Source organism: Corvus hawaiiensis, chromosome 3 (genome assembly GCF_020740725.1).
Source record: "Corvus hawaiiensis isolate bCorHaw1 chromosome 3, bCorHaw1.pri.cur, whole genome shotgun sequence".
Lineage (NCBI taxonomy): Eukaryota > Metazoa > Chordata > Aves > Passeriformes > Corvidae > Corvus > Corvus hawaiiensis.
In genome coordinates, this window is record NC_063215.1 from 4030584 (window position 1) to 4058531 (window position 27948).

Genomic DNA, 27948 nt, shown 5'->3' on the forward strand with positions numbered 1-27948 from the left:
TGTAAGAAGCAGAAGCCAGCTGTTAGCCTGTTCTCCTGAGGACTGTGTACTCAGCAGAGTAACCCCAGAGACCATGAGCATCCCCTCTGTGCTGCTTCCAGATCCTCTCTCCTGAGTAGATCCCAGCAGCCAAATCACCCTCAAGTTAAGTTGAAAGACTGTCAGATGCAGCCAAATGAGTATGGTGAGTCAGGCAGGCTTTGTTCAGATGGATAGAGCTCCAAAAGGAACCTGGGAGAGGACCAGGATGGGGAATAAAAGGAGCTGGAGGGGATGAAGAGTAAAAGTCAATTAATAAAATATCCACAGAATGACCGGAGAATGGAGGGGTGGGAGAGGGAGAATGGGTGAATTTTATCCAGATGTATTTGAAGAGTGTTTGCAATAAAAAGGGAATAGTTTAGGATTAATACAGCAAAACATGACTAGGAGCAATTGGCAGAGGTTGAGTAAAGAGAATAAAGATAGGTGGGTGACAGGAAAAAAAATTCTTAATAGTGCAGTCTCTTGGATCCATCTCATCTCAGTAAAAAACCAAAAGTACTGTTGCTTGTCTTTCTTTAGTTTCTGACAAGAAAAGAAATCTCTCTGGAAGAAATCTTTCTGTTGTGCTCTACTAGGCCGTGGAGTATGTAATGTGTCAGATCCTCAACTTGAATTTTCTGTGCTCCTCAATAAAAAGCATGAGAAGCTTGAGATGCTACGTTTTTTTGCTTATCCTGAATTTCAGGGATGACATTCTAGCTCCAAAAATCTTGAAGGCTGAGGCAAGTAATGGATTTTGACAGGCGAGTCCTAGTATGGCAACCTCTATCTCAGCAACCTCGGGATCATTCCCTGACCCTAAGGACAACTGGCAAGGATTGGACACAGCCGTATTTTTAACCATCTCAGTCTCCAAAACATCAGGGATGTTGCATCAGCACCAACTTTTAGGAAGCATCCCCTTCCTGGAAGCTGTCAGGGGTAGGGTTGGTTGGTGCAAGCTAAAAGCATGTCTGGAATAATTTTAATTATTTATGATACAGTGTAGGAAATTGACTATCTTTGTGCTGTTTAATTTATGAGAATGCATGTGTTGTATTAACACTTCTTCCCAAAATAAACTACGTGTTTGGGGGGAAAAAAGTGTTTTGTTAGAGAAAAACTATAGAAGCTCTTTTCTGAAAAAGAAAACTACTATCCTGAACATTTTGTGACTCTCTGTCCTGAACTGCTTCACTCAACAACTTCCAGGGAAATGGGGATCCATTTCCAAGCTTGCACTGCTGTAACAAAACCCTTCTTCACAAAGTCCAGTTGAAAGTTAAACTAATGTGTCACGTAAGCACACTTTAAAGAGGGGTTTTATGTCTTTTAAAAATGTAATTGGAGCTTATAAAAGTCTTTATAAATTTATATGTGAGAAAGTTATTGAGTAGTCTGAAGCACAGCTTATGCTATGGCACAGCACAGCATGGCTGCAGGCTAGAAACGGCTGCTCCAAATGCCACCGCTACCCATATTATCATGAAACTATGAATCTCTATTAATATTAAAACAAATTTTCATTAAAAAATTGTCATAACATGATTAAGTGACTTTCAAAGTTTCTTCACATTATGCATAATTTTTACAAGAGGAGAGCATTAGAATAATCTGCAGCCTGGCAGCACCTCGCGGCGAAGGGGACTCCAAACACTCGGTGGCTGCGCCTGCCAAAAGGGAGTTTCCCTCTTGGTCCCTCTCCCTTGCTGTTCTTTTTTCACTGGGGAAGCCTTGGACTCACTCAGCACCAGTCTTGTAGTTCAAGCTTTTTATTGTCTCCCCCTTCTCTCATCTGCTGCGGAGTGAAAGATTAATTTTCTTCTTTATAGGTTTAGTTCTTAAATCTGGTCTAACATCCTCTCCGGTTTGCTTCTGCAAACCCATCCACTGCTGATGGGTTGCTATGAAAGGAATAGTGTTCCCCTACCTTCACAGCTTTGAGTCTTGGAGTGAGTTCTGATGGTTACTCTGGTTTTGCTCCTCCTTTGATCTTTACTTTCTGTGGTGCCTTCAGCTGAAGATCCCCCTGCTGTGAAACACTCTGACAACCACGATTCTTCTCTCAATGTGCTCAGTTGCTCTCTGGCCATGGGTGTTCCCCACGTACATAACTGTACCCACACAGGGGGCAGCTTACACGGTCACTTGTCCCCATAACCCATCCTCTGAGGGCTCCTGTGATGTAACATGGAAGACAAATAATAAATTATTGACTATTGACTGTTCAGTTACCAACTCATCAGCTCAGCTTTAGAGATTCAGCTTTTACTCTTCTATATATCTGCCATTTCAGACATCCCCCCAAGAGAAATTTGTATCCCGATGGAGAACACCTTTCCATTCACCCTGCAGTCAGGGGTATGGGCAGCAAAGCCAGGTGCTGCACAGGGTTACGAGTATACAAGACGTTTCCTCAAGCCTTCTCCCTCAGCTTGAGCATCATCTGAGGTATTTCTGAGAGCAGGGAGATAAATTTACCATTGAGGCAATATTTGCTGGTCCTAAGCTACTTTCCTTGCAAGGAGAAATCTGGCAAGTCCTTTGGATGCTTCTTATGGCCTGGATAGATTGGAGCCAGGTGCATCAGCTTGGACTCCCTGTCATAACCAGTATCTTATTAATCCTAAAATCATAGAATGGTTTGGGTTAGAAGGGACCTTAAAGGTCACCTCATTTCACCCCCTGCCATGGGCAGGGTCAGCTTTCACTATCCCAGGTTGCTCCAAGCTCCATCCAACCCGGCCTTGGACTCTTCCAGGGACTCTTCAGAGCTCTACCTGTTGTAGGAAAAGCAGAGTGACCAAGTGGTCCTCCTTTGGTCTTTGCTATGCTTGAACTGCAGACATTTGAACCGTTTTTCACCAACCACTTTCCAGCTCAGGATTTCTATCTGATTATAGTTTTCCTGAAAACATCAGCTTGTAAACTATAGGATCTGGGGAAATGTTTTAAGAACACAGGGAATTTTGGAAGTCGGGGTAGCAAACTCAAGTGCTACTCTGAATGAAACCATCTTGGCTTGTCAGTCACAACCCTTTCTATTCCTGGGAAACCATCCCAATTCTTACTTTACTTCAAATTCAGACTATGGTGGCCAAGCAGGATCAGGGTCAAAGATCTGGTTATTTCCTAAAAGACCCATGCATGAAAAAAAATCACTGTGAGTAAGAGTTCATAATAAAAGACAGATTTGAATAATGAGGTTGGTATCTCAACAAAGATACACACATTTACTGAAAACAGCTGAAAATTCTTAGCTCTTGGCAATTAAAATAAAGTGAACTGGTCTGGGGCCCAACACTAAACCTATAAAGTGTTTGATATGGTCATAATTTGGAATTAGCCTCCCTTTGGCCAAAAATAAATCTGGACTCTTGAAATAAACATTTGGTGTCCCATTTGAAATTCGATGCTAAATTGTTTCCTGTTTTTGAAGAGGGATAATCATAACGGATTATTACACAAACAGAAAGCATTTAGAGCTAAACACAGCACTCGCCTTCATACACACAGATATGGACCCTTAGGATAAATAAGTTAACAGTAAACATAAACAGGAGAGTTTATATTTGTTCTACTCCGTGTTGTTGATTGGCTTAACAAATCCTTTGTGGCCCATATCTGTTGAGCAGTTCTGCACAATGCATTTGAGCTAAATTACATAACAGTTTATACAGTCACAATTGGTGAATTGTGGCTCAGACTGTAAAGCCCTATCCTGTAATCCTGCCATATTTCTAAAGCAAATTGCTCCTTAATTGAAACCTGCTTCGATATAAAAATACAGCCTTTTCAATGAGTCATCCTTTTTTTCCCCTTACAGTTTGTAAAGGCTTCCAGCAGTTTAAAGGGAGGGTTAATTTTGCATTAAGACCATTGCCTCCTAGTTTCTTTCAAATAAAGCCAGGAGAAGTTCGGGGGAAGGCTCTTTCCTCTGATAATGAAGCTCTCCACATTAATGATGCGTGCAGGCTCCCTTGGATCCTCTGAATTAGAAATACTCGTGTGTGCCAGCGTTCTTCTACTTCATTAACATTAAAGAGAGGTGGATTGGTGGCTATTTAGGGCACAGTGAAATCACTGGCTATTTAGGGCAAATGGAAATGGTGCTAATTGTGGCTGGTAACTCCATTAGTAGGGTACTTCCATTTTGGTGCCTTTTTGGCATGGAGGTGAAAAAACAAGCACGCTGACATCCTTTCCAGGAGTGTGTATCTCAGGCTTATCGCTGCCTTGCACCAGTTAACTTGTATGCTGAGCTGAGAACTTTTCCAGGTTCCCCAAATTTTTGGTTTGTTTTGCTGGCTGTCTGTCAGGGGTAGGGCATGTATTTATGGGTGGCAACACATCAAGCAATGCATGTAAAAGACAAGGACAAAACATTCCAGGTCAAGAAAACCTTAGAGATTCCAGGCCATAAGGTATCTTCTGATTCTTTGCCTTCCTGGGTCATCAGCAAGCTTTCAACTGAACATGAGCCAGGTGTGCCCAGGTGGGCAAGAGGCCAATGGCACCTGGGCTGTCCCAGCTCTGGTGTGTCCACTAGGACCCAGGCAGTGCCTGTCCCCTCTGCTGGCACTGTTGGGGCACCTCCAGTGCTGGGGGCAGCTCTGGGACCCTCCTGACAGGAGAGACTTGAAGGGGCTGGAGAATGTCCAGGGAAGGGAACGGAGCTGGGCAAGGGGCTGGAGCACCAGGAGCGGCTGAGGGAGCTGGGAAAGGAGCTCAGCCTGGAGAAAAGGAGGCTCAGGGGGGACCTTGTGGCTCTGCACAACTCCCTGACAGGAGGGGGCAGCCAGTGGTCGGGCTCTGCTCCCAGGGAACAGGTACAGGACAAGAGTAAATGGCCTCAAGGTGCACCTGGAGAGGTTTAGATTGAATACTAGGAAGAATTTCATCATGGAAAAGGAGGCAGTAGTGGAGTCATCATGCCTGGAGGAATTTAAAATACATGTAAATGTGGCCCTTGGGGTCATGGTTTAGAGGTGGCCTTGGTAGTGTTGGGTTAATGGTTGAACTCAATGATCTCAGAGGTCTTTTCTGACTTAAATGATTCTATGATTCTATACCTTGTCTGCTATAAGTAGAAATGCAGGAAAAGACATATTTCATTTAACTGCAGCCATTTGGAAGCTTGTTGTATAGTTTAAGATATTTATTTGGGGTCTCTCAATATTGGTCTCCAACATAAATGGATTCACAGTTAATTCACTAGTTAGTGAATTCCCATTCCCATTCACTAGCTATTGGATCTACATGGCTGGTATGGCATTGCCACCTAACTTTCTGACAGGTTAGACTTGTATCCCAGCAGGATTGCCCCTTCCAGGCTTTCTTCTCTGTCTTTACTTCTCCTGGAAGTACTGGGAAGAGTCTCCCAATAAAAGTGTTTCAAGCTGTTCTCACCAGAATCCTCCAGCAATGAAAATTAAAATGTATAAAGAGTAAAACCATGTGAATTTAGTCTTCAGAGAGGATGGCTCAGAGTCTCTGTCACTTGTGACACTGGGCATCTTTGCAGGTCAATAAGGCACCTTCTGATGTGCAAGAGAGTTTAATGTTTCTCTGCATTATGTGTGGTGTTCTGCTGCTAGAAATGTTCTCCTGAATACCTGTGCAGGTGCTGATAACTGTGGCAATAATGTGTTTGTTGTCATTTACTTGCTTAATTAGCAGCCTAATATCCTGGTCCAGTTAATGCCCATAAGAGGAGGTTTATTAGTGGTACGAAAGCTGTTTAAGCCTTATAAACTCCTTCCAGTTTCATTGGTCTGCCAATATCTTCTGGTTGAGTGATTCTTTGCTGATTCACACTTCGCTTTGCCGTTGCTGTTTCTCAGCTGAATGTTTCTGGGTAACCAGAAAGTGCTTTGCCTAAGTGACAGACTCTAGAAAAACAAACAAAAAAAAGTAAAAATCACTGAATTGATTTAAAAAAAAGAAAGAAAAATATATCTGGGATAACTGCTTTGGTGATTTTGCATCATCTCCAAAGCACTAGGGGGGAAAAAAAGCAACAAACCAACCAAAAATTGCAAATACAGGCAAATTGCAGGATGACATGAGTTTTAGCACTGTCTGTCTTGGGTTAGTAAGCCATATCCAGTCTGAGAGGTTGGATAATCTGCTAAGATGTGTAGTTGTAAGGTAACGCTTCAAATATTGAGAAAAAAATATTCAAGGGATGCTTAAAAGAGGAGGTTTTTTTAAGCTTAGTGTCAGCTCAAATGCCAAAACTGAGAGGAGTCTACAGAGACCTTAAATCTAAAGGGTTTACGACCACTCATGATATCAGTGCTAATGTTGATCTGTTCAGGAAGGATATTTTTTCCTCTGACTAGGTAGGGCAGGAATTAGTGCAAAGTTCTGGTGAAAAAGGGGGTTGACTTCTCATTTGGATGCTCAGAAGAACTGCTGTAGTAAAAGTTCACCCATTTTGTGAAGGATTTAATCATTCTGCAGCAGCCCCAGCTACAAACTGCAGGCAAAGAGCAGCCCTTCGAATTACATAGGATTTTTTTTGAAACTTTTAACCAATCAAAAGGGAGTGAGTAATCGCAGAACCACAAAATGGTTTGGGTTGGAAGGGACTCTAGACCTCATTCCAATGCCTTGCCATGGGCAGGGACACCTTCCACTAGACCAGGTTGCTCCAGACCCCACCCAGCCTGGGATGAGGCTAATAAGAAGACTCCACCAAACTTAATGAAGATCCTAAAAGTTGAACCTGAGGCCCATGAGTCCGGTGGAGGGAAAATACTTTGGCAATGTAGAAGTTGGTACCTTGGCTGTTACCACTTCTCTGCACTCTTCCTCTTCCTTTATTCCTACATGCTGTGTCTCTCTTTTTCTCTCTTTTTACAGCACTTGGGGGAAAATATTGTTTCTTATGATATTTGTAAAGAATTACAAAAATGTAAACATATTGTGAGGGACATCCAGCACAGCTACTTTAATTCTAGAACTCTATAGGTTGCAAAATGACAGAGTTCAATGTAAAAATGTAATTACTTTTTTTTTTCCCTGCAGAAAAGAGGCTCCAGACATTCCTTATAATTTAAGTGTGACTGACAGTAGGAATAAGACAAACACAGTCAATTATGTCCCTGATACTTTATCAAACCTGTATGGCTGGATGGCTCTTCTCTTGGATAAAGAGACTTACACATTGACATTTGACAACCCTTTGGCCAGCAAACGGCTCCAGGTAACACAGGAAGATTTTATAATTTCAAAATTATATCTGGAAAAGACAATCACACTTTAATCTCTTTGGGTGAGCAGAGAGAGAAAAAAAAATTAGTTAAGTGCACTGAGAAAGTCTCTCTGTATTTATAGGATTAGATAAAATGACCTAGTCCCTGAAGCTCTCAGTAGTAACCTGGACCAGGAAGGTCATGGAATTTTGAAATGGTTTGGGTTGGAACAGACCTTACAGCTCATCCAGTTCCACTCCCTGCCATGGGCAGGGATGTCTTCCACTAGACGAGGTTGCTCCAAGCCCCATCCCACCTGACCTTGGATGCCTGATGATTATGGATATCTTTGGTGAAATTTCAGTGTGGTCCTCAGGAAACAACAGGATTTTTACTGCCTTAAGATATGTCGAAACACATCTTTCAGAACATATTGTTCCTTTGAACCTTTCAAAGGTGATGTGGGGAGTTGATTTTTTCTGCATTTACCTTCTGCTTGGTTTTACATCTCTTTTCATGTTTTCAATACACGTTGCCTCTGAGGAGAACCATCCTCTCTGCCTTTTAAGTTGAACTCCATGGAGCTCTAATCACAGACCCAGACATGCTTCTTTTGGTTCCCTCTTCTCTAGTACTCAGTGACATTTAGCAACTTCAAGGCTGGGAATTACCTCCTGCTGGAACACAAGGATCTTCCTTCCCATCTGGAGGCCATGGTATCCTGTGGGACAAGGAGGGGACAGCCACTCCAATTGCTACCTTCGTACAGACACCACAGGAGCTGTGATTGGCATCTTGACAGCAAACTGGGGAAGTTCACCTATTTGGGTAAGTGCAGTATCAGGGTTGCAATGCACATTTTTGATCAAGAATGGTGACAGAGCTGATGTCTTTTTAATTTAAACCCCAGATCTACTCAAGGCCAGCTTCCAATGGCCTTTCAATAAGTGAGAGGTCCTTCAAAAGGTTTATCAAATAGGTAAGTGCACATCAGGTCCATCCCTAACTGATCTATCTGATGCCTGACCTATCAACAAAAGGAATGTGTCATAAATAGTGGGTGATGTGACATCAGTTGTATTGATGCCATGATGATTTTTTGCCTTTTCTTTTATACCCCTTTTATACCTTTGTACAACTTCTGTACCCTCAGTGCTTTTTGCCTACATTCTTGGACTTGTTTGTCAAGCTAGGACACTCAACATCTTAGAGGCTTCGTAGTTAGGGATCAGTGTACCCCAGACCCCAAGGTCCTCTCCAGAACACATTCTGTAAACTGAGATAGAACCATCCAGGGGAAGGCTCCTTGGGGATGGGGGCTCATTTGAGCCTCTCATTGGGGAATCTTTGATAGATCTGCTAATTAGTAAGGCCTGTAATGTTATACCAGATCTTTTGGGGGTGGGCATTGTGGTGTGCATGGAGGTGCATTTGACCTGAACGTAGTGCACCTAAGGATCTTTAAAATAAATACCAAGGTAAAATCCCTTTTTCCCTTCTAACTGTGTTTGACTCTTGATTTTAAGACCAGGAAAAGGCATCAGTATTTGAATTGGATTTTTGGAGTGGTAAAGGCATTAAATTCCACTAATGACCTTTGCTGTCATCTGGTCCTATATCACAGGTATCATTAATAAATCATGGTCATCTTGCTAGGCTGAGCCCTCTGAAGGCAATAGAAGTATTAGGAGAGAATTTTTCCAAGGACTGAAAACTTCCAAAGACATCACAGGCCTTTGCATTTGAGTATGTGACCTTGTACATGAGATCATGGAGTGTGGTGGTCATTTTTTTTTTGAAGAAATGGATCTTTTCCATAATTCCCATTCTCAAGCAAATAATTTTATAAATGTCTACACTCTATGTGCCAAAGGCAAGATAATGATTGTTGCCTTTATTAATAACAGCAGAACCAGGAATCACAAATATATTTTGGTGTCTTTGAGAAGATTGGCTTGTCCTTTATGACTCATATAGGGAAAGAAAAGATGATGATTTTCATTATAACAGATTTTTTTTCACTTTTTTAATCCATTAAATTTAATGAATTTCCCTTGATTTTGCACTATTGAGATGAGATGCAAAAGACTCTCTCATGTAGGATGTCTTTAGAACAATCATTGGAGAGGAAAACACACCTGGAATGAGGGCAGGCAATCCACCTAGCTTGGTCTAGCAACAGTGAAAATCAACCAGTGTACATTTGTGGAGAAATGGGAAAGCCCGGACCTTAACCTCAATCAGATCACACTTGCTGTGTCCACCCCTGGTCCTTCAGCAACTGCCACAGCACAGCTTGTGTTTAACATTTTAGCTCTCAAAAGGGCCTGGACGCACCCAGGCTTCAAACTAGAAAAGATCCCTGTCCCGTGCTAAATCCCAAACTCTGCTGGGGAGTCTGCCTGGTCTGGGCCAAAGCTGTGCCAGGAATTTGGCCAGCATTATAACCATGTAGTTTATTAGGGTCCTGGTCTTAATTCTGTGTCCTGGCCCTGTTTAAATACAGTTCAGGTATAGATTGGCTACTATAAATTTAACTGTTGTGTCTAAGCCATGCCAGAGACCATGTCAAGTATTTACTGAAAGAAGAAAAATGTTTTATTATTTCAGTTTACTAACAGTATAAATTTGTTCTTTCAAGTATAGGAGTTGACTGCTTTTCAGTTTGCATATGCTGAATTGAACTGTCAGAGCAGCATGGGCAAGCTCAGAGGATGGCATCAGTATCTTGGCCTCTGCTGTTGAAAACAGAGGAGATGACAGTCTTGGGAAGACTGGGACAGAAGTGATCTGACTGGCATATGTCCCTCTTGCATCACAGACACTTTCTTGTCCTTCTCTTGCCTTATTTTCATCTTGATTTTTATTACGTGAAGAGCTTGTTGTGTCTCCTCATTTAACAGAGAGAGAAACAATCATCCAAAGTACACGAGGGGAAATTTATGAAAACACCTAACATGTATAATTCATGCTGTGAACATTTTCTGCTAGGACTTTTACAGGAGTAAGATCAATAATTCAGTGTTGGGTACCTAATATCTAAGCTGTCAGTGTAGGGTGAAAGTTTGAAACAAAGCAAGCAGATTCCCGGCCCTGGTGTGAGATTTAATTTCTCTCCTCTCCGCTGTGCAGGCTGAGAGGGTGAGGTTAATTAGCCAGCAGAGCAGACTCATGGCATGTGGTGGACTTTCCATCACTCAGGGTCCTTAGATGATGCTTGGCCGTCTTTTCAGGGAAATATGCTCCAGCTCTGCGAGAAGCTATTAGAAACCTCATGAGGCGAGATTCATGCCCCATAGGAGGTCAGAGAAAGCTGCCACAATAGTCCCTTCTGGCCTTAAAACCCCACCAGTCCATCCACCGACCCGGAGAGGACAAGGCTTGAAGGTCTGGCCTGCAGAACACCTTCCCACATAACTCTGCAAGTTGGCTTTTTAAGAACTTTTTTTTTTAATATTTTATTTACATTTAACTATATGAAATAATTAGCCAACTAATTAATCCCGTTTACAAGCTTTGTCAGATTCTTCAGCTGTCAGTCATGCCCGAGCCCGGGGCCGGCATTGAGTCTTAGCTCCCTCCTTCATCAGACTTGGTCTCCATGGCTACAGGCTGCATCTGCTGACACCCCACTCTCTATTTACTGCTTAATTAAGAATTTCACGCTCAGCCCTTATCTGCTGCTAAGAACAAGAACACACTGTTAAGAAACTCCAAATTTAGGCTGCTGCACAAGGAAAGCCTTTCTTGTTGTCCTGACTGCGTGGAGCCTCTTTAACTACCCTCTTGGCAACTGCGCTGCCACCCTTCAATCAAAAATCATTAAATGGGGCAGAGATAATGAGCATGTAGCATATCAAAAGGAGGATGTTTGCTCGGGCTAAGGAGGAAAAGCTGTAAGGGTCTATAAGCAGCCGCCACTTCAAAGGGAGAAGGGGCTGATAAAGAGTCATTTGTTCCTGTTTGACTTATGTAAAAGGTCTGGTATGTCTCAGCCCCGTCTAGCAGACGCGGGTCCCCCCTCTCCCGGCTCGTGTGTCAGCGCTCGGGCAGCTGGGCGCAAACAGCATCAGCCCAAGCATATAATCACTTGACTCCGCGGCGACAATGGCCACTTGTAGGGGGTGGCGGAGGGAGGGCTGGGGGACAATGGCAAGACAATTATTGCAGCTGCTCGGGAGGGCCATAATTCTTCCTGCCCAAAGTCGGCGGCTCTCGCGGGGCGGAGGGGAGAGCTCCAGCCTATTAGTCATCCTCCAACTTTTGGAAGCACTTCGGTGGGGTTTCGACAGCTGCTGGTGTACCACCTCTTTGCAATAATTGTACATTCTGGCAGGGGTCAACTCACTTTTGACCCTCTGCTTTTGTGCCTCTCAGAAAGCCTTTTAGGGCAAACTGTGGGGAAGTGGCAGGGGTGCATTACATCCAAAATTAACGTCGGTAAATACGGATCAGATGCCAGCTCATTCACGAGCAGGCTCCTGAATTCACACAGCCTTTTACTCAGGCCTGCATGGGGGAGAAAAGGGGGAGAAGGGGAGGGAAAACCCCGTGACTGAGAAGATATTGTTATTCAAACGAAGCAGGCAGCTGAATGAAGCCACCTTGGCCAGAAGTTTGCATTGGGCTCAGGCTTTCTCCGTGCCCTCTTCCATCCAAAATTGCCTGGCATCCTGCAAGTGTTTGTTTATCTTTGGGGGAGAAAAAAAGGTCTGTCTAACACAAAAGGCAAGAAAATAGACCGTATGGAGGGGATTAAAGGAGTTAAGTTGCACTGATGGCTGGAGTTCTGTAAATGAGGCTTGGGAGCAGGAGAATGCAGGGGTGCTGAATGGAGGGAGAACTAATGGAGAATGTTTCTGTTATGTGGGCAATGATCCTATTAACAAAGACAGTCACTGCTACCTACATACATGAAACTCTGTTAACCAGCCTCTAAGCCCTTTGAAAATCACCTCTTCAGACCATTTTAAAGGAATCTGCATCAAAGGACTGATTACCACATGTCCCTGCAGGATGCTGGGTGAAGCAGAGACAGAGAACTTGAAACATCCCGTGCCAGTCATTTCTACATCACCAGCTTTGCTTTGACATGATTCATAGTATCACTCTGATTTTCTCTGGGACACCCTGTGTCTTAAGAGAAATGACCCTCAAAGGTCACTGTGGGCCTGCAATTGTGGTGTGACTCTGGAACACTCATGGGCTTGGCTCAACCACATTTCAGGAGAGTGAAACATGATATGACCATGCTGAATCAAAAAAACCCCACTTATTGTAACAAGAGTGGTGGAAAAAAACATCCCACTGGGACATCTGGGATATTTTTAGGAGAAATATCCTTTGTAAATTGCAATAATAACATTATGAGCTTTTTAAGTCTGTTACAAATTTCAGCATATGGTGCCACAGTGTGGTACTGCTCCTTGGTTAAGGACTCTGGGCAATACTGGAACTGGCTAAAAACCAGAGAGATGTTGTTTCCTTTTTGTTCACTTTTGAAATGTTTAAACCATTTTCTTTTGGAATGAAACAAAGTGTTGGCTTCCTTCACCTCCAGATTTCTCTCGGCTCTTTTTTTTTTTTTTTCCTAAAATTGAAGTGCTAGACAGAAACATTATTGAAAACATCACTGAAAGGATTATCAAATTTTTATTTATCCCAAATACATTTTTCAGTAGACACAACTTTTATGGAGATGGGTCATCCTGCTGACTTTGCTCAAGCTACTCATGTGTGAGTTGTTAAGAGGGCCTGAGGCTCAACCTTGTTACTGCTGTGTCAGAAGCAGGTTTACAATTTCCATAGTTCTTAAAAAAATAATTTGATTACACTTATTGTCTTTTCTAGATTCCTAAAGAATGATCTCACTTCCATTAGGCTCTGTGGGTTTCTGTAATTGCTTTGTATAGGAGGAAAAACTCTCTTAAGAATATTTGTTTCTAATATTAAAATACAGAAAATAAATAAACACAGATATTTTCTGCAGCCCTATTGCTTGGGGGTAAAGGAGAATCCTAGGTGAAAGACATGAAGAATGGAGTTAATTCTTTACAGAGGACTGATTGTACAGGGATGAGTCTTTTCTTCCAGCCAGATAACACTCACCCATACCAGTTGTTTCAGAGGGCCAGTTGTCCAGGTGGGGACTACTCAGTGGCCTCCATGATATGAAAGTCAGTTTTCAGCAAAGAAGTGGCCCTTGTAATCACAGAATAATGAAATGTTTAAAGTTGGAAAAGACCTGCAAGGTCACTGAGCCCAACCTGTGACTGATCCCCACCTTGTCACCCAGACCAGAGCAGAGGGTGCTGCATCCAGTAATTTTTTTAGCAGTTCCAGGAGTGGTGACTCTACAAACTCCCTGGACACTCTGTAGCAGTGCTTAACCACCCTTTCCAAAAGGAAATTCTTCCTGATGTCCAACCTGCACCTCCCCGGGCTTAGCTTGAGACCATTTCCTCTTGTCATGTTGCTAATTACCTGGGAGAAGAGACCGACTCCCACCTGGGTACAACCTCCTTCCAGGGAGTTGTAGAGAAGATCGAGGTCCTCCCTAGGACTCCTTTTCTCCAGGCTGAGCCCTGCCAGCACCCTCAGTTGCTCAATTTTTGTAATAGACACGAAGAGACAAAACAACCAGGAGGGTGGGTGAGCTCGTGTCCTTCTGGCATGGAAGCAGAGAAACCAGAGATTGTAGCAGTTGCAGAAATGAGATTATGAAATGCCCTTTTAATCCTGCCAGGGTTGATTTTTTGACTATGTGATGTCTGCAGGAGGAACTTTATGGAAATGACAATCTGCTGTAAGCAAGAATCTGTGTCCATCAACCCATATATATATATATATATACATATATATGTATATATATAATTGTATCTATCTATTTATATGCATATAAAATGGTTTTCTACACCTCTTCTCCTTACTTCGGTGCCCCCATGATATCATATTTCCAGGTATCTCCCATAACAGATCCTCACAGAGGATGACGAAACACCCTCTCCCAGGTTCTCCAGTTTCTGGAGGTGTGTCTCACTGTGTTGTTGATTGTGCTGTCTAAAAAGTTTTGATTTCCTGGTGATGGATGTTAGCTCAATTGATATTAAATAGCATGGAGCTGCTTGTTATTTGTAAGTCAGGCTATTGGAGCCATTTATCCTAGTTTCAGCCCTTCCTAATATCCACAGGCAAAATTCCGAGTCACTGCAAAGCTGATAAAAGACTGAGTTGCTCCTCCTTCATGTTCACTCAAGGAGCCCTGAACCAGGAGAAAGTTACCAGGAGTATCATCCAGAAGGCCTATATTTATGATTCACAGCCCAAACATCCAGGAGGAGCCGTAATAAGGCAGAAAATTGATGAGCCTTATAAAGGTTTTATACAACTAAACCCTGGAGCCTTATAACTACATTTTGCCAAGAGTCACCTTAATTCAATGTTTACTAATGACGTCCTTCATCTGTAGTGCCTGTATCTCTTCCTGTCCTGCAAAACCCAGTGATAACGTACTCAGCAGCAAAACAAAACCACCAGAAGGACTGTGTCACTGCAGCCTTGATTAATCCCAACGCCTTTATCTTTCTTGATCAGTTTTTAGGAGTGGGAAAAAGCAACAAAACACCGCTGATTCACAACTGTTGCACTTTACATAAATTGATATTAATAATTGTGGAAGTTACAAGGACTTCGAGAATTCTGAGGAGAATTCTGTCCCTGATTCCTATGCTCACGTGAAGGGTATAAATAACTCACAATGGTTTGAGTTGTCATGCTCTGTGGTGGGATGACACTTCAGCTACGAGAAACTTTTATTATTGCCCTGACTCTGGACAAGGCAAAGATAAAGCTCAGTGCTGAATTAAGTCTCAATGGTTCCTTTCTTCCCTGTGTAAGGGGATTGAACCCCTTTATGAGGTTTATGCACCATATTGATCAAGTTTTATGTCCCCTCAGGATTTAATTAGAACAGCTTTTCTCTGAACAATACAAACATCTTTAATTAGATTATTTCACTCTAGTGCCTGCAAAAGTAAGCAAAAAAAAAAAAGAAAAAACCAACCCCAACAAACCTCACAAAATATATTTAGGCAAAAAAGGAAAAAAAGGATAGTGTCAAGGCTTGGTTGTCTTGTTTTTCCTAAGCCTATCAGCTTTGGCACTTGGTTTACCCCGTGTAGGTGAGATGAAAAACCGCCATAACCATAGAAGTGTGCACAGATATATTGTCTGAAAGCCACAAGAGCCGTGTCAGAGACTTTAAATTAGCAGTTTCATGTCATATTTTCCCCTCAAATGTTCACCTCGTGGCCACTCAAGGCATGATGCTGTTCAGTGTGAGCTCTGTGTGATGGTTTGGGGCAGATTGACTTGACTGATTTATGGATCAGAGCCCGGCTACCATTGGGAGAGAAGGTGTCACTGAAGAACAGGGCTGAGGCACCTGATTACTAATTAATCAGACATGAGAAAAACCTCATGGAATCAGTTTCTATTTAATTATGGAAGCCTCATTTGGCATAGGAGCATATGCTGCTAACTCAATCGAGTGCTTTCAACTGACATCAAATAGTAATTATCAGAAAGAATCAAGTTTTTTGATTATTCATACTAATTTATTGAACACTTAAAATTAATGAACCTCAGTTATTTTAAATTTGCTCAGTTGCACTGGGAGAAAAGGAGGGAGGTAGGGAAGGACGGGCTTCACAATTTAAAAGTACAGAGACTTGTTTAAAGATAAAATAAGTAAATTACAATATGGCATGAAATCCCATCGGTGGGTTGACACACACAGAGGAAAGTTCCAGGCATGTTCTGGAACTAAGGAAAGTTCTGACAATGGCTTCATTGATACAATTATTCTTCCCCCCCCCAAAAATCTTCCAACAACACTTTAGGGTCACCATAAGGGGCTGGACAGAGGATAGGAGATTTATTTGTTTATCAGAGTGTTTCTATTTTAACCTACAGTTGCTCCAGTCTGGTGACTGAAAGGAAGTGCCTTTATATGCCACTGAAGATGAAGAGGAGGTGGGATTTCAGCAGGGTCTGAAGCAGCTTTCTCCTGCTCCTCTTTGATTTGCATTATCCTGGCCCTTCTCCTGCTGACAATACATGGGCACAAAGGTTACCACTGTGATAATTGCTGCTGACCCCTTTTCACAGCAGAGAACACAGGGTCCCTGTCTACAGTCTATAAAGTCTGACTAATTAAAGCATCTCTTTCAGACAGCAGATTTTGGGAGCAAAAAAAAAAAAAAAAAAAATCAAAATCGAACTACAAAACAAAAGCTGTAATTCGCTGTTTGAGCCAGTCAATACATTATGCATTCAATGGTGTGATATCACTTGTGTGAGTGGAACTGCTGTGGATTTATAGTGGGATAAATGAGATTCGAGTTCCAGCCTAGAATTTCCGATTGTTGAATGTTTTCTTTTTAGCTGTTTCTAATGAGTTGTCTTGAGACCTTCCATATCTGTAAATTAAAGTGTGTTTGTTTAATCCTTTCTCAAAGTACAAAAAAAGGACAAAAAATGCTTAGAAAACATGTACAGTTGCTCTTAAAAAAATGTTTTTGTAAGAAATGTATGATGTTGTCAGGAATTCATGGGTAGCAATTGATTTAATAATTTTTTTTTGTGTTAATTTGAAAGGCCCTGCTGTAACTCCCTAAAATTCTCTGTGTTCAGTCACAGGAGCTGACTTAATTCAGGTCACACTGAAAGAGAAGGAAAGAGTGGCTTTACCCACCCCAGGTATGTGACGCTCTATGTCAGAAAGCCTTGGTATGGGAGTCACACCATTTCTTTTTTATGGCTTTTTCAGGAGTAAATTGCTATTTTTCACTTCAATATTTTGAAAATCTATCAAGCCAACAGAGGCTCTTGGTATTCATTGAAGCATTTCATGGAGCTCTATCTACCATTGCTCAAGATAAATGTGTGATTCCACAGTATAAAAGACTATAAACTTTTGCTGGGAAATACCACAGCAGATCAGAAAGGTCATGGAGAATGTAAGACTACAGAGTATTTTAGTGCTCCATAGTCTGATATTACTGCCCAGTTCCATGTTGAGTCAGACAGAAAAATACACCAGAGACAAGGGAGACCTCTAAATTTTTATATTTTTTGGTACTAGCTGCCTTGCTATGTTGTGTATTAACAATAATCAATTATGTGGAAAAAAGGTTTAGAGACATTTTGACAGGGTGTTTCTCCCAGAACAAACAAGTGATGGAAAGACAGACCCAAACTTAGGGAACTCGACATGGGTTTAACTCTGTGTTTCCCTGTGCTGACAACAGAGGTTTTTTTCTACACCGCAACATTACTGAACTGGGTCTAGCCCCCAAAATCTAAGCATGAGCTTACTCCCATGCTTTCAGTCCCCAATCAAGCTTTCCTCAAGAAAAAGAATGCCAGAATTCTGCTTACAGTGGAAGGACAGCAGTAGGTGCTTGCAGAGGCCTCCAGAGGGAGGCCCTGCCTGCGTTAGTCTAGGATTTACTAAACTTAGTGAGCAAGATTTTCCCTTGAAGGCTTTCCTTCCTCTCCTGTGGCAGAACAAACTTAAGGGCAATTAATTGATGGAGCCTGGCTCATTAGCTCTCTAAAATACAAGTGCAAGTCCAGCATCTGCATTTTGTGAACTCAGTTTCTCCCAATATTTTCCTGATGCTAAGGCTGAGGAGTTTTCTTTTGGGTTGAGCTGAAAATGAAATTTTTCAGGAAGGAGCAGGAGTTTCCATGTGTCTTGGTCAAGCTGCTTTTCCAAGGCAGGTCTTGGTTCCCCCCTTGGAATGGGAAAACTGCTTTTCTGGGTGTTAACAAGGCTGGAAGAGTTGACCACTCATTTAAAAAAATCTTTCATACTTTAGGAAAGTATGGAAATTCCCATCTCTGGGAATTTAATCAAGCAGTTTTCTTTAAGCATGGAAAATAACATAAAGCAGTTACTGTTGCTTCATCAGTGACAAAAGGAGGATGTTAATGTCACAGATGCTTGACTATCAAAGAAATGGTAATTCTTATAGCTACAGAAAATAATAATTCTTTCTTTATATGTCCTGTTTTGTAGTTCCTTCTGGTGCTGTCTGGAAATGGTCACACCCAGAGACATGGAATGATGTGGGAAAAGGCTGGGGTGGATCCAACGGCAGCATCCCAGGCCCCGGGGAAGATGTCATCATCTTGCCAAGTATGTGAGGAAGGGCAGGTGGTTAACTTCTGTAGAAGTTCTGGGCTCTGCCTAAGCTGGGATTTATATTTGTGTCCCAACATGGGCTCCTTGGCACTGGTGGCCATTCCAGTGTGTGCAGGACCCTGCATTTGTTCCTTGTCATACAGGCTGCAGTACAAAAATGTAGTTTTTGGAAGAGAATGATAATTCTTTTCCATTTTCACATACACACGAACAAAAGCACTTATACTGACTTTAAAGCTGGAATATGTGCAGGGATCTTAATTCAGAAGAGAATTTGTAAGACCCAGAACCACAACTCACACAGAGCTCATCTCTTGATCCATCTCTCTCTGTGTTTTGTGCAAGGATCATAATTTACATTTCTGCAATTGCTTCACCTTCTGTTTTATTTTCCTGTTGCAATTCCTACTTATCAATGGTAATCTCTCAGACCATTTGCCATGGATGCCTCCTAGACATTTTAGCTTATGCCTGTATTTCAGCTTGTATTTCAACCTGAGTTACATTTAAGCCCCAGCTCATCTTACGACATTACTGCATGAAAACTGGATTGTAGTAAATATATTAGGGAATTTGCAATAAAATCTGGAGAAAAAACTTGTGATAACCATTTTACATAAGAGCTGACCCTCCTTTGATCAGGAAGCTGGACTACATGAGGTCCTGATGGCCTTTCCAGATATAATGATTGAATGATCCCTTGAATATTGTTTGATATGCACCTGAAATATTCTGGAACTTGATGCTGTTTCCCTCTCATTTTTTTGAAAACAGTTAAGTTTCTCTACCTATGACAGCTCCACTTCTGGAAATGTGGATAACAACGCTTCATATCTATTCCTCTCCCACCTGGTTTTGGTTTATGGCTTTTGTGGAAGGAAATGTTTGTGTTTGTATTTGGGTATGGAGCCTCAGTCATGGTTAGAGCTTCTCTGGCCTGTGTCATTAAAGAATATATATATATTTATGTATGTATGTATATATATAATTGCAGGTTACATTCAGAATTATGATCCACCTTCAATATATATTTAGTTTAATCTTCAATTTTCTGATAAATATAAAAAAAAAAAAACAACGCTGTACTTTTTAAAATATTACTTTTCTTCACTTTTGGGGGGAGCTTACATTGAGCTGAAGAGTAGGAAAGGTTGGAGTTCAGGGAGAATGTCTTCATGAAAAGGGTGCTCAGGCATTGGAAGGGGCTGCTCAGGGAAGTGCCCATCCCTGGAGGTGTTCATGTCTGGATGTGGCACTCAGTGCTCTGGGCTGGGTCACAAGGTGGTCACAGGTTGGTCACAGGTTGGACTCAATGTTCTTGGAGGTCTTTTCCAACCTTAATGATTCTGTGATTCTGTGATAACCAGTTCACCAATAACAGCCCATGACTGTCGTATGACCAGAACATTCCAGTCTTCAACATCCTCTGTCAGATGCAGGTATGAAGAGGCACAGAGGTAAATCACAGTTTACACAGAAGCAAACAATAACAAATGAATAAATAAATAGGTTTGGCTGAGTGTTTGGGGTTCTGTTGTTTAGATCAGTTCAAGAGAGTGGAAACTGAAGGATGTTTGTGATGCACAATGAATAAAACTCCTCTGTGTTTCCTGCAAAGGTGAGGAGCTGGAGCATGTCCAGAGAAGGGCAATGATGCTGGGGGAGGGTCTGGATCACACTCTGAGACACATAGAGGGATTCTCGGGGCTGTTCTGTTCAGGGCCAGGAGCTGGACTCCTGGTGATCCTTGTGGGTCCCTTCCAACCCAGGTTATTCCATGATTCTGTGGTTCTGTAAAAAATCTCTTTGTTCCCATCACTAGAGTAAATGTGTGTGTTGGTTGATTGAAGAAGCTGCTCTCCTTTCCAGTGCCTTTCTGGAATCCTTCTTCAATTTTATCCCAAGAACACAAATAAGAACACAAACACAAGCTGTCTATCACACCATCTATTTCATTGCATGTCTGCCTTTTCTGGTCATCCTCTCTATTTTATTTCTGCCCTCCCTCTTCCTTCCTGCTGCTTTGGAGGTGCTGAGATACTCACTGGCATTGGAGCCAACAGATACAGTGTCTTAAACTGGAGTCATGGTCCTCACCAGTGTGATAAGGGAACTGGATTTGTTGCTCAAATAAATGCATTTTAAATGAAGTTAGGCAAGATTAATTTTCTGTCCATTTCTCATGCTTTGCTTTGCTGCCACAAGTGTTCAGGTTCCACTTTAAAGGAAGTCAGCCCCTTGCTTGGATCCGAAATCTAAAATTAAATCAGAAATTTTAAAACGTATGTTTAATTGTAGCATTTTATAGATGTTTCCTTTCCCATTTCCATTGGTTTGTGCAGACCCTGCTAAACTCAGAATAACTCCAGATGGCTTCAAAAAAGTGAGAGTTTGTTCTCATGAGAAAGAATATTCTACAAACCATCTGAATTCTGTGCTGCTATGCACACCTAAATAAGTTTTTGTGATTCACTCCTGGCAGGATGCAGCTGTGTCTTTGCTGTCTTTTGGTTACTTAAAATTCTCTTCTGTGAGCCATCTACAATGATTTTCTGGTTGAAAGCCAAGACATGAGCCTACTTCTGGTATTCTGTGCATGACTGGCTTAGTCCTATAAGCCCCCAAAGAACAGTTTTAGAGCCAGAAAAGCAAATAATACAAGCTTAATGCTCATTTCTAGTGTGAAGAAGTGCAGGAAAAGACTTTGGTCTGACACTTTGGTCTGACACTGTTGAAATCTTTGACAGAATGTGGATTCTTAGAGCTCACTGGAGAACTGGGGCACTGCCTAAATTTGGCTACTGAAATCTTCAATTTGCTTATTTAACAAAATAAGCAAAATTGCATCATCAGGGCCACTTCATGGGCTGGACTCAGGAAGGTTTGAAAAGGTAGAAAATACCTCTCTTAGCAAAATATACATATCAGAAACAAGGTTTTTGTGTTCTTGCTGGGTGTTTGCTTGACACCTAGAGATCTGGCAAACTTGAAAATTGGGGTTGTGTACTAAGTTCTTCCTTTTTTTGACCTGTTTGACTTCACAGACTCCTTAGTACGAGGATGAATTTCACTTGTAACAGAGGTGGGTCCCTCAAGTTAAAGTGACTTTTAGTGACTTTTAGTGTTGGTGTGTTGCTACAGTTCTCATCAGAGTCTGTCTCCCCAGTGGATGTGAGTCTCTTCCAGCTTGATCTGGAAATCCTCAGCTCAGGCTGCCACAACTTGAGCTTTTATCCCTGGAGGTTCATCCTCCAGAGCCACAGCCATCCCACAAGGACCTCTCACATGCATCAGGCTTCAGCAGCCCTAGCACCTTGGAAAACAAGCTGCAGGAGTTTAGTCATGACATTCCAGCAGCCAGAAGTGGCATTAGCTTCCCAAAGCCCTGAGATTTGCAGGGCTTTGGTTTATGGCTTTTAGTGTGACACACTCCTGATGCAGCGTGCCCTGGGTGGAAGGAGAATGTGTTATAATTCCAAGCAAAGGAATGCTGTTTTGAAGGGTATTGATATGATATCATGTAGCCTCTGGCAATTTCTATCTTCCTTTTTTTTTTCTTTTTTTTTTTCCTCCAGTAGTGGAATTCACTCTGTTCTTCATTTTCTGATTTTGATTTTCTTTGAAGTTTTTCTGTTTGAAGAGATGAATGCTGGAGTACTGTATCCCATATAATAGCTCCTCTGTTGTGCCTGATTTCCATTCAATGGCATGCTATGGTGTTTTATACAGCAATGTGGCTGATCAAAGGCATTTTGTGTCATTGCTGGAGTCATTAGTGACTTCTCAGTATTGTACATCTGAACATTAAGACTCTGGCATACCTGTGAGCTTTTTGTCTGAAGAAAGTGTATGTACAATGAAACACTGCCCTGTTTTCAGGCTCAAACTATGGTTTGCTGAAAGTGGTTTCTTGCCCTTGTATGAATATTTTCATGGGGGAAAAACAGCTCCAGTTTGCCTTTCTCTGAAGGTAAATCCTTTGAGCTGAGTGACCTAAAGTTTATTATTTTAACTGCTAAGTTATATCTCCCTCTACGAGGTAAATGAGCGTATTCTGTAAGGAAGTTGCCTTTGAATCTGTTTGCTTTCCTCAAGAGTAGAAAGATTTTTTTTCCCTGTCAAAGGAGTGTTCTGTTGTTTCTAGAGAGCAACATTTCACCCTCTGAGGACTTCACACCCACATCATCACACCCCAGAGTGCTGTCCTTTTAAACTGAGGAAACTCTATGTTTTCAGAGATATCTCTGAGTGGGGGAATTTCTCACTCCTGTGTTTCAACGCTCACACACATGATGCCACAGTTACAGAGCAGTCAGCATTTCCTTTACAAAACCTTTTTTAGAAAGATGTGCAACTCAGCAAAAATCTCTGTTCTAGACTGAAATGTGACATATAAATGGCATGCCTGGGAGCGCTGCTGCTTTTCCTTGTAAAAATGTTTCAGCCTGTGTTTGATGAATATACTTATGGCCTTTGTCAACTGCAGCTATTTGCCACATTCTTGAGCTGTGATTTCACAAACTAGATTCCCCTTCTGTCTGAGAGATACCATTTTAGCAACATCTCCCCTCTTATTCTCCTCTCTGTTTCATATCCTCACATCCTGAGCCTTCCCTTCACAGCTCTGCAGGGCATGGGACTGTACCTGTCCTGTAAAGAGATTATAGACAGGAGTCTCTTCATGACTGTAAAAACATATTAAGTACTAACAGCATAAGATTTAGGGGGAAAAGAATTGCACTTGCTCCGTATAGACTTACTTCATCTGAATGCTGTGAAAATTTTGTATTCTTGAAAGATGTTTCAGCCCAAGGGTTCAGGGAATTTGTTTTGGGATGAGGGGTTCAGGTTAACCATGGCTTGCTGCTGTACTTGGTGTAGTCCTTGAGAGCAGAAGTCCTGGGCTTTCAGGGTGCTCATGGCCAGAGAGAAAGGATAAAAAGACAGGGGGAAAAGGAACAGGTGGGGTAATTGAGTCACAGGGATAAAGGCAGGAACATGTATGTAGGAGACAAACAAGTCTGTAAGCAGAGCCACAACTCCAGACCTGAAAACACAACCTGAAATAAAATTTTCCTTTCCCTGGAGGTTGTGAAACTTCCGGGTTGCAAAACTAAGGAGTCAAAAACTAGGAAATGCTACTATTAAAGACAGCCTACTAATATTTTCTTTCAATCTACTTCTGAGAGTACAGAGGTAGGTTTTCACAGAATCATATTGATTATGTTTCCTGCAAACAGGGCTTGGAAATGTTCTTAAACCTTTGTGCTAAGTAGTTTGGGTTGGCCCCTAATTACATGATTTTTGGGAAAGGACTTTCTGTGTGCTACCCATTGTGTGGGTACACATTTGTGTTCCCATCCAAAGCAGTTGCCAGTGTCCACAGGCAGAAGTGAAACCATCAAGCAGCTGAACCACTTCCCAAAACACTTCATGGCTCTTATATTCCCCACGAAACTGGTTTCAAGTGTCCCATTCTCAAGTCACTTCCCATTGTCCACTCTGTCAAAATCCACTCCAAAAATATGCATGCTCCTTAATCTCTCCTGTTTTGTATATCTATGCCTTGCAATAAATGCATATGAGAACAATGAAAGTCACAGAAAATCTCTGTGTAGGGTGGGGTTGTCATTTTGTTGAAATTTTTTTTTTCTGCAATCTGTTTCTATGAAAGTCATGATTAGAACACATTATTGAGCCCCTTGTTAGGGAAACACCTTTCTTTTCCTGCTTCCAGGAACACTCAGTGACTGAGAGATGCACCATACCTGGACACTGTTACTCTTGCCAGTAATGAAAGGGGATGGCAACCACAGTTTCAGGACCAGAGCTGTTTTCCAGTGCAATCAACTGAGAAGCTCTTAGTGACATCCAAGAACATTAGATGGGCCCTGAGGGTGGAGTTCATCTCTGTGCAGTGTTCTAGCTCTAAATGATCCACCATTTAGATCCTTGCTCATCTCCTACTTGGAACACTTAAGGGGCATTTTAAAGGTTCCCAGGCTGCAGACTTGCAGCTTTAGGAAGCAGCGGTGACGTTGCCATTGTGCTCAACCCACAACAGTTCCCACTCAGTTCTGCGATATAAGAATATCCCTCTTGCTTTCTCCTTAAGGATCTGAGGGAATGGTGCTTCTCCTGGTCATTGTTAACTAATTTTAGAGGGGAATATGAATACAGAATGGAGGAACTCATGATGGACCTGGCAATGGTCTCACAGGTCTTTTCCAACCTTAATGATTCTGTGTTTCTGTGAGCTCTGGCTTCCTGCAGGTTGTGTTGGTGTAAGCAAAGCTTTCCTCTTGGATGGTGAGGAAGAGGTGGGTTTTCATATACAAAACCCGGGAGAGCAAATCCAAGCTGCAAAGAGGGAGAAGCAGTGACAGGGAGTCAGTGGAGGTAGTTCATGGTGTGTGGCTGCAGTTTGTCACACTGATCACTGCTGTTGACAAATGGGGGACTTGCAGGCCATTTGCACCCTGAAGCACTTAGCTGATAGTGTTGGACTTTTTTCACTTCCTAGAATCCCAGAATGGTTTGGGTTGGAAAGAACCTTAAACGTCATCTCATTCCAACCCTCCAGCCATGGGCAGGGACATCTTCCACCAGACCAGGTTGCTCCAAGCCCTGTCCAACCTGGCCTTAAACACTTCCAGGGATGTGGCATTTTTTTGTTCTTGTTTTCGTCAATTCCATGAGGAAAAAATGGGAAAAATGGTGAGAGACTATTCACAAGGGCCTGGAGCGACAGGACAAGGGCAAATGGCTTCAAACTGAAAGAGATTAGGTTTATATTAGATATTGGGAAGGAATTATTCCCTAAGAGGGTGGTGAAGCCCTGGCACAGGTTGCCCAGAGAAGCTGTGACTGCATCCCTGGAAGTTCAAGGCTGTATTGGAGGGGGCTCAGAGCAACCTGGGCTAGTGGAAAGTGTGGTATGGAGTTGGAACAAGATGGTCTTTAAGGTGCCTTTCAACCCAGGTCATTCTGTGATTCTATGAAAACCAATCTGAATAATGCAAAACTCAAGCCAAGCTGAAATTCTTCACCACCATGCCACACTTTTTGGCAAGTATTTTTGGCAGGCTGCCATTGGCCTAAACAACTCTCTGCTTTGTTTTTCAGATAGGACTATCCTGGTGGATGTGGCTCTTCCCCCTCTGAGAGAACTCTACATCCTGGGGACCCTCGAGTTCCCCAGCAACGCCAGCAACGTCCTGAGCGCAGCCTGTGTCGTGGTGCTGGGGGGTGTGCTGAGAGTGGGTGAGTGAACAGCTGATCTTTGGGATGCCTGGGGTTTATTTCTGTTCTTGATAGGAAAAAAAAGTATGGAGAAAGACTTAGTATGTCACTATACACCTGCTGCCCAACCTAATGCCCCGTGGCTGTCCGTATATCTGCAGTTTGGACACCCAGAATTCGTGTGAAGCATGATGATTATCCACTGGAGCTAATTACCTATTCCTTTAATAGCAACACGTTACAATTACTGCAATCTGCACCTCACTCCTGGTGTCACTGTGGCAGAGATTTTATCTGATAGGTGTAAAAGCCCTCCCTACTTCCTGTGGGGTTGCTTTATGAGACAGTAATTCCTCAGGGCAGGATCTGCCCTAGTGTTCAGGCAGTGCCTGGTGACTATGGGCATTAATAGGACACTTTGTGTGACAGAGAAGTATTTAAAGCCAACATAAACAGTCATGGAGAATCCCCATAATACCTAGAAATCCTGCTGTGGTGTGAAACAGCTGGATTCAGCACACTTTTTCCTCTCATCCATCTGTACAGATGAGCACCAGGACCACAGGAAGGTACCACCTTGCCCCTACTTCCAGCAGTTTCACAGTGCCCAAAGTCACTGGGGCTGTTCCACATTATTTACAACAGACAGGATGGGTGTTTTTCCACTCTGAAGTAATTACTCACATAATTCCCTTTAAATATCAAGGTTTCTAAAGCCAGGCATTATATTTACTTACAGGAATCCTTAGGACGCTGGGATCACATTGTTGATCATTTCTTGACCTTTCTCAAGATTGGATTTATGAACTTTAAAAAGAGATTTTTTTTGTGTAATCACCTCCTGAGGAAGTCTGCTTCAACATTTGTTTGTTGTTAATCTCAAGGGACTGTTTAGTTAATACAGTACTGGCCAAAAAGGTTATTTTGCTGTCTTGTGTTTTTCTTTGGAAAAAGAGGTTGGAAAGCCTGATCTGGGAGGTTAAAAATATATATATACTTAAAAGAGTGTCAGTCAGTTCTTACTTAGACTCCTTTGCACTTTAAATATGGTTTCATATTGGTTTTAAGAAAAAGCATGTGTTCATTGCTAAAAACACTTATTAAAAAAACATTGAGGCACTTTGCTGCACAAACTCCCCTCCAGCACATCTGTGAGTAGTAATGATATTAAAAACCAAACAGGTATTTGCAGCTGTTGAGTTGCAGTCCAATGTCTCCTGGAGAGCTGTCCTTGTTTCAGCTGTGGGATGATGGGTGGGTAGAGATTCTGCAAGTTTCCCACATCTCATACTGGCTTCTCTGCCTGCATTTAGAGCTGGGAGTGCCTGTTTTTCCTCCCTTCCCCTTTCTCTTCCCATGTGTTCGAGGCCTTACGGTAACGTCTTGGAGCCCATCTGTCCAATCCTGCCTGTTCCATGCCTGAAGGAAGGGTTTTGAAGCCCATCTGTCCAACTCCACCACACCCTAAAGAAATCCTGACACAAAATAGATAATGAGACAGTTTAGTAAACAGATTTAATAGATGTGGACATCAGCATTCAGCATTGCCTGAGCAGGATCTCAGGTTGGCATCACATGAGCCAAATCCCCAGGTCCTGCCTTGTTGTGTAATTTCTCCATGCCCTGTTTTCAGTGTAGCAATCTTTGGCCACATGCTGTTCCTTCTAATTCCATGGCCTGGGCCTAAGATTTTCTGGTAAAGCTATTTTGTTCCCTTAAACTCCTAGAGAAGAGTGATCAATTTAGAAATTCATCTTATTTGGGTTTGGTGTCCTCCAGAGCACTCGGCTTCTTATCTGCAGAGAAAAAAAAAAATCAGAAGGTTAAATCATTACCGAAAATACATAGGAACTGAATGATGACGGGAAATATGTAACAAAGGAAAAAAAAAATAGTGTAAAATTGGAGTTTATCAACCATAACAAGAACCTAATTAATTTTATTGAAACGATAATTTACAGGCAAACTGGGATGAGAAAATAGTGATAGCTGGGAAATCAGAATTCTTGGAGCACCCTTGACTCTATAAGGTCCATCCCTGCTTTCCTCTTTAATGTATGATCACAATCCACTGTGAATTATGATCAGTGGAAGATGTGAGATGATTTAAGACCAACAAAGAACTCTGTCAGAACCCTTGGAAAACCCAAAGCAAAATGTGTGGATCTACTGCCACAGGAATTTCTATGGGTGCTCCTAGCCCTTCAGTGTTGTTGGATCCAGGGAAACTTTCTGATTACTTCTACTTTCATAGTCCTACCACTAAGATAAGGA

General features: G+C 42.1%; 1 protein-coding gene across 1 annotated transcript in view; it reads left to right on the top strand.

The window, feature by feature from the left end:
• Positions 1-27948, top strand: part of PKHD1 (PKHD1 ciliary IPT domain containing fibrocystin/polyductin) — a 244172-nt gene that overhangs the window by 131635 nt on the left and 84589 nt on the right. Inside the window, exons 48-52 of the mRNA XM_048299521.1 lie at positions 7057-7234; positions 7856-8051; positions 16917-16982; positions 18307-18426; positions 25558-25695. Coding sequence (XP_048155478.1) covers positions 7057-7234; positions 7856-8051; positions 16917-16982; positions 18307-18426; positions 25558-25695 — 698 coding nt within the window. The remainder of the gene's footprint in view (positions 1-7056; positions 7235-7855; positions 8052-16916; positions 16983-18306; positions 18427-25557; positions 25696-27948) is intronic.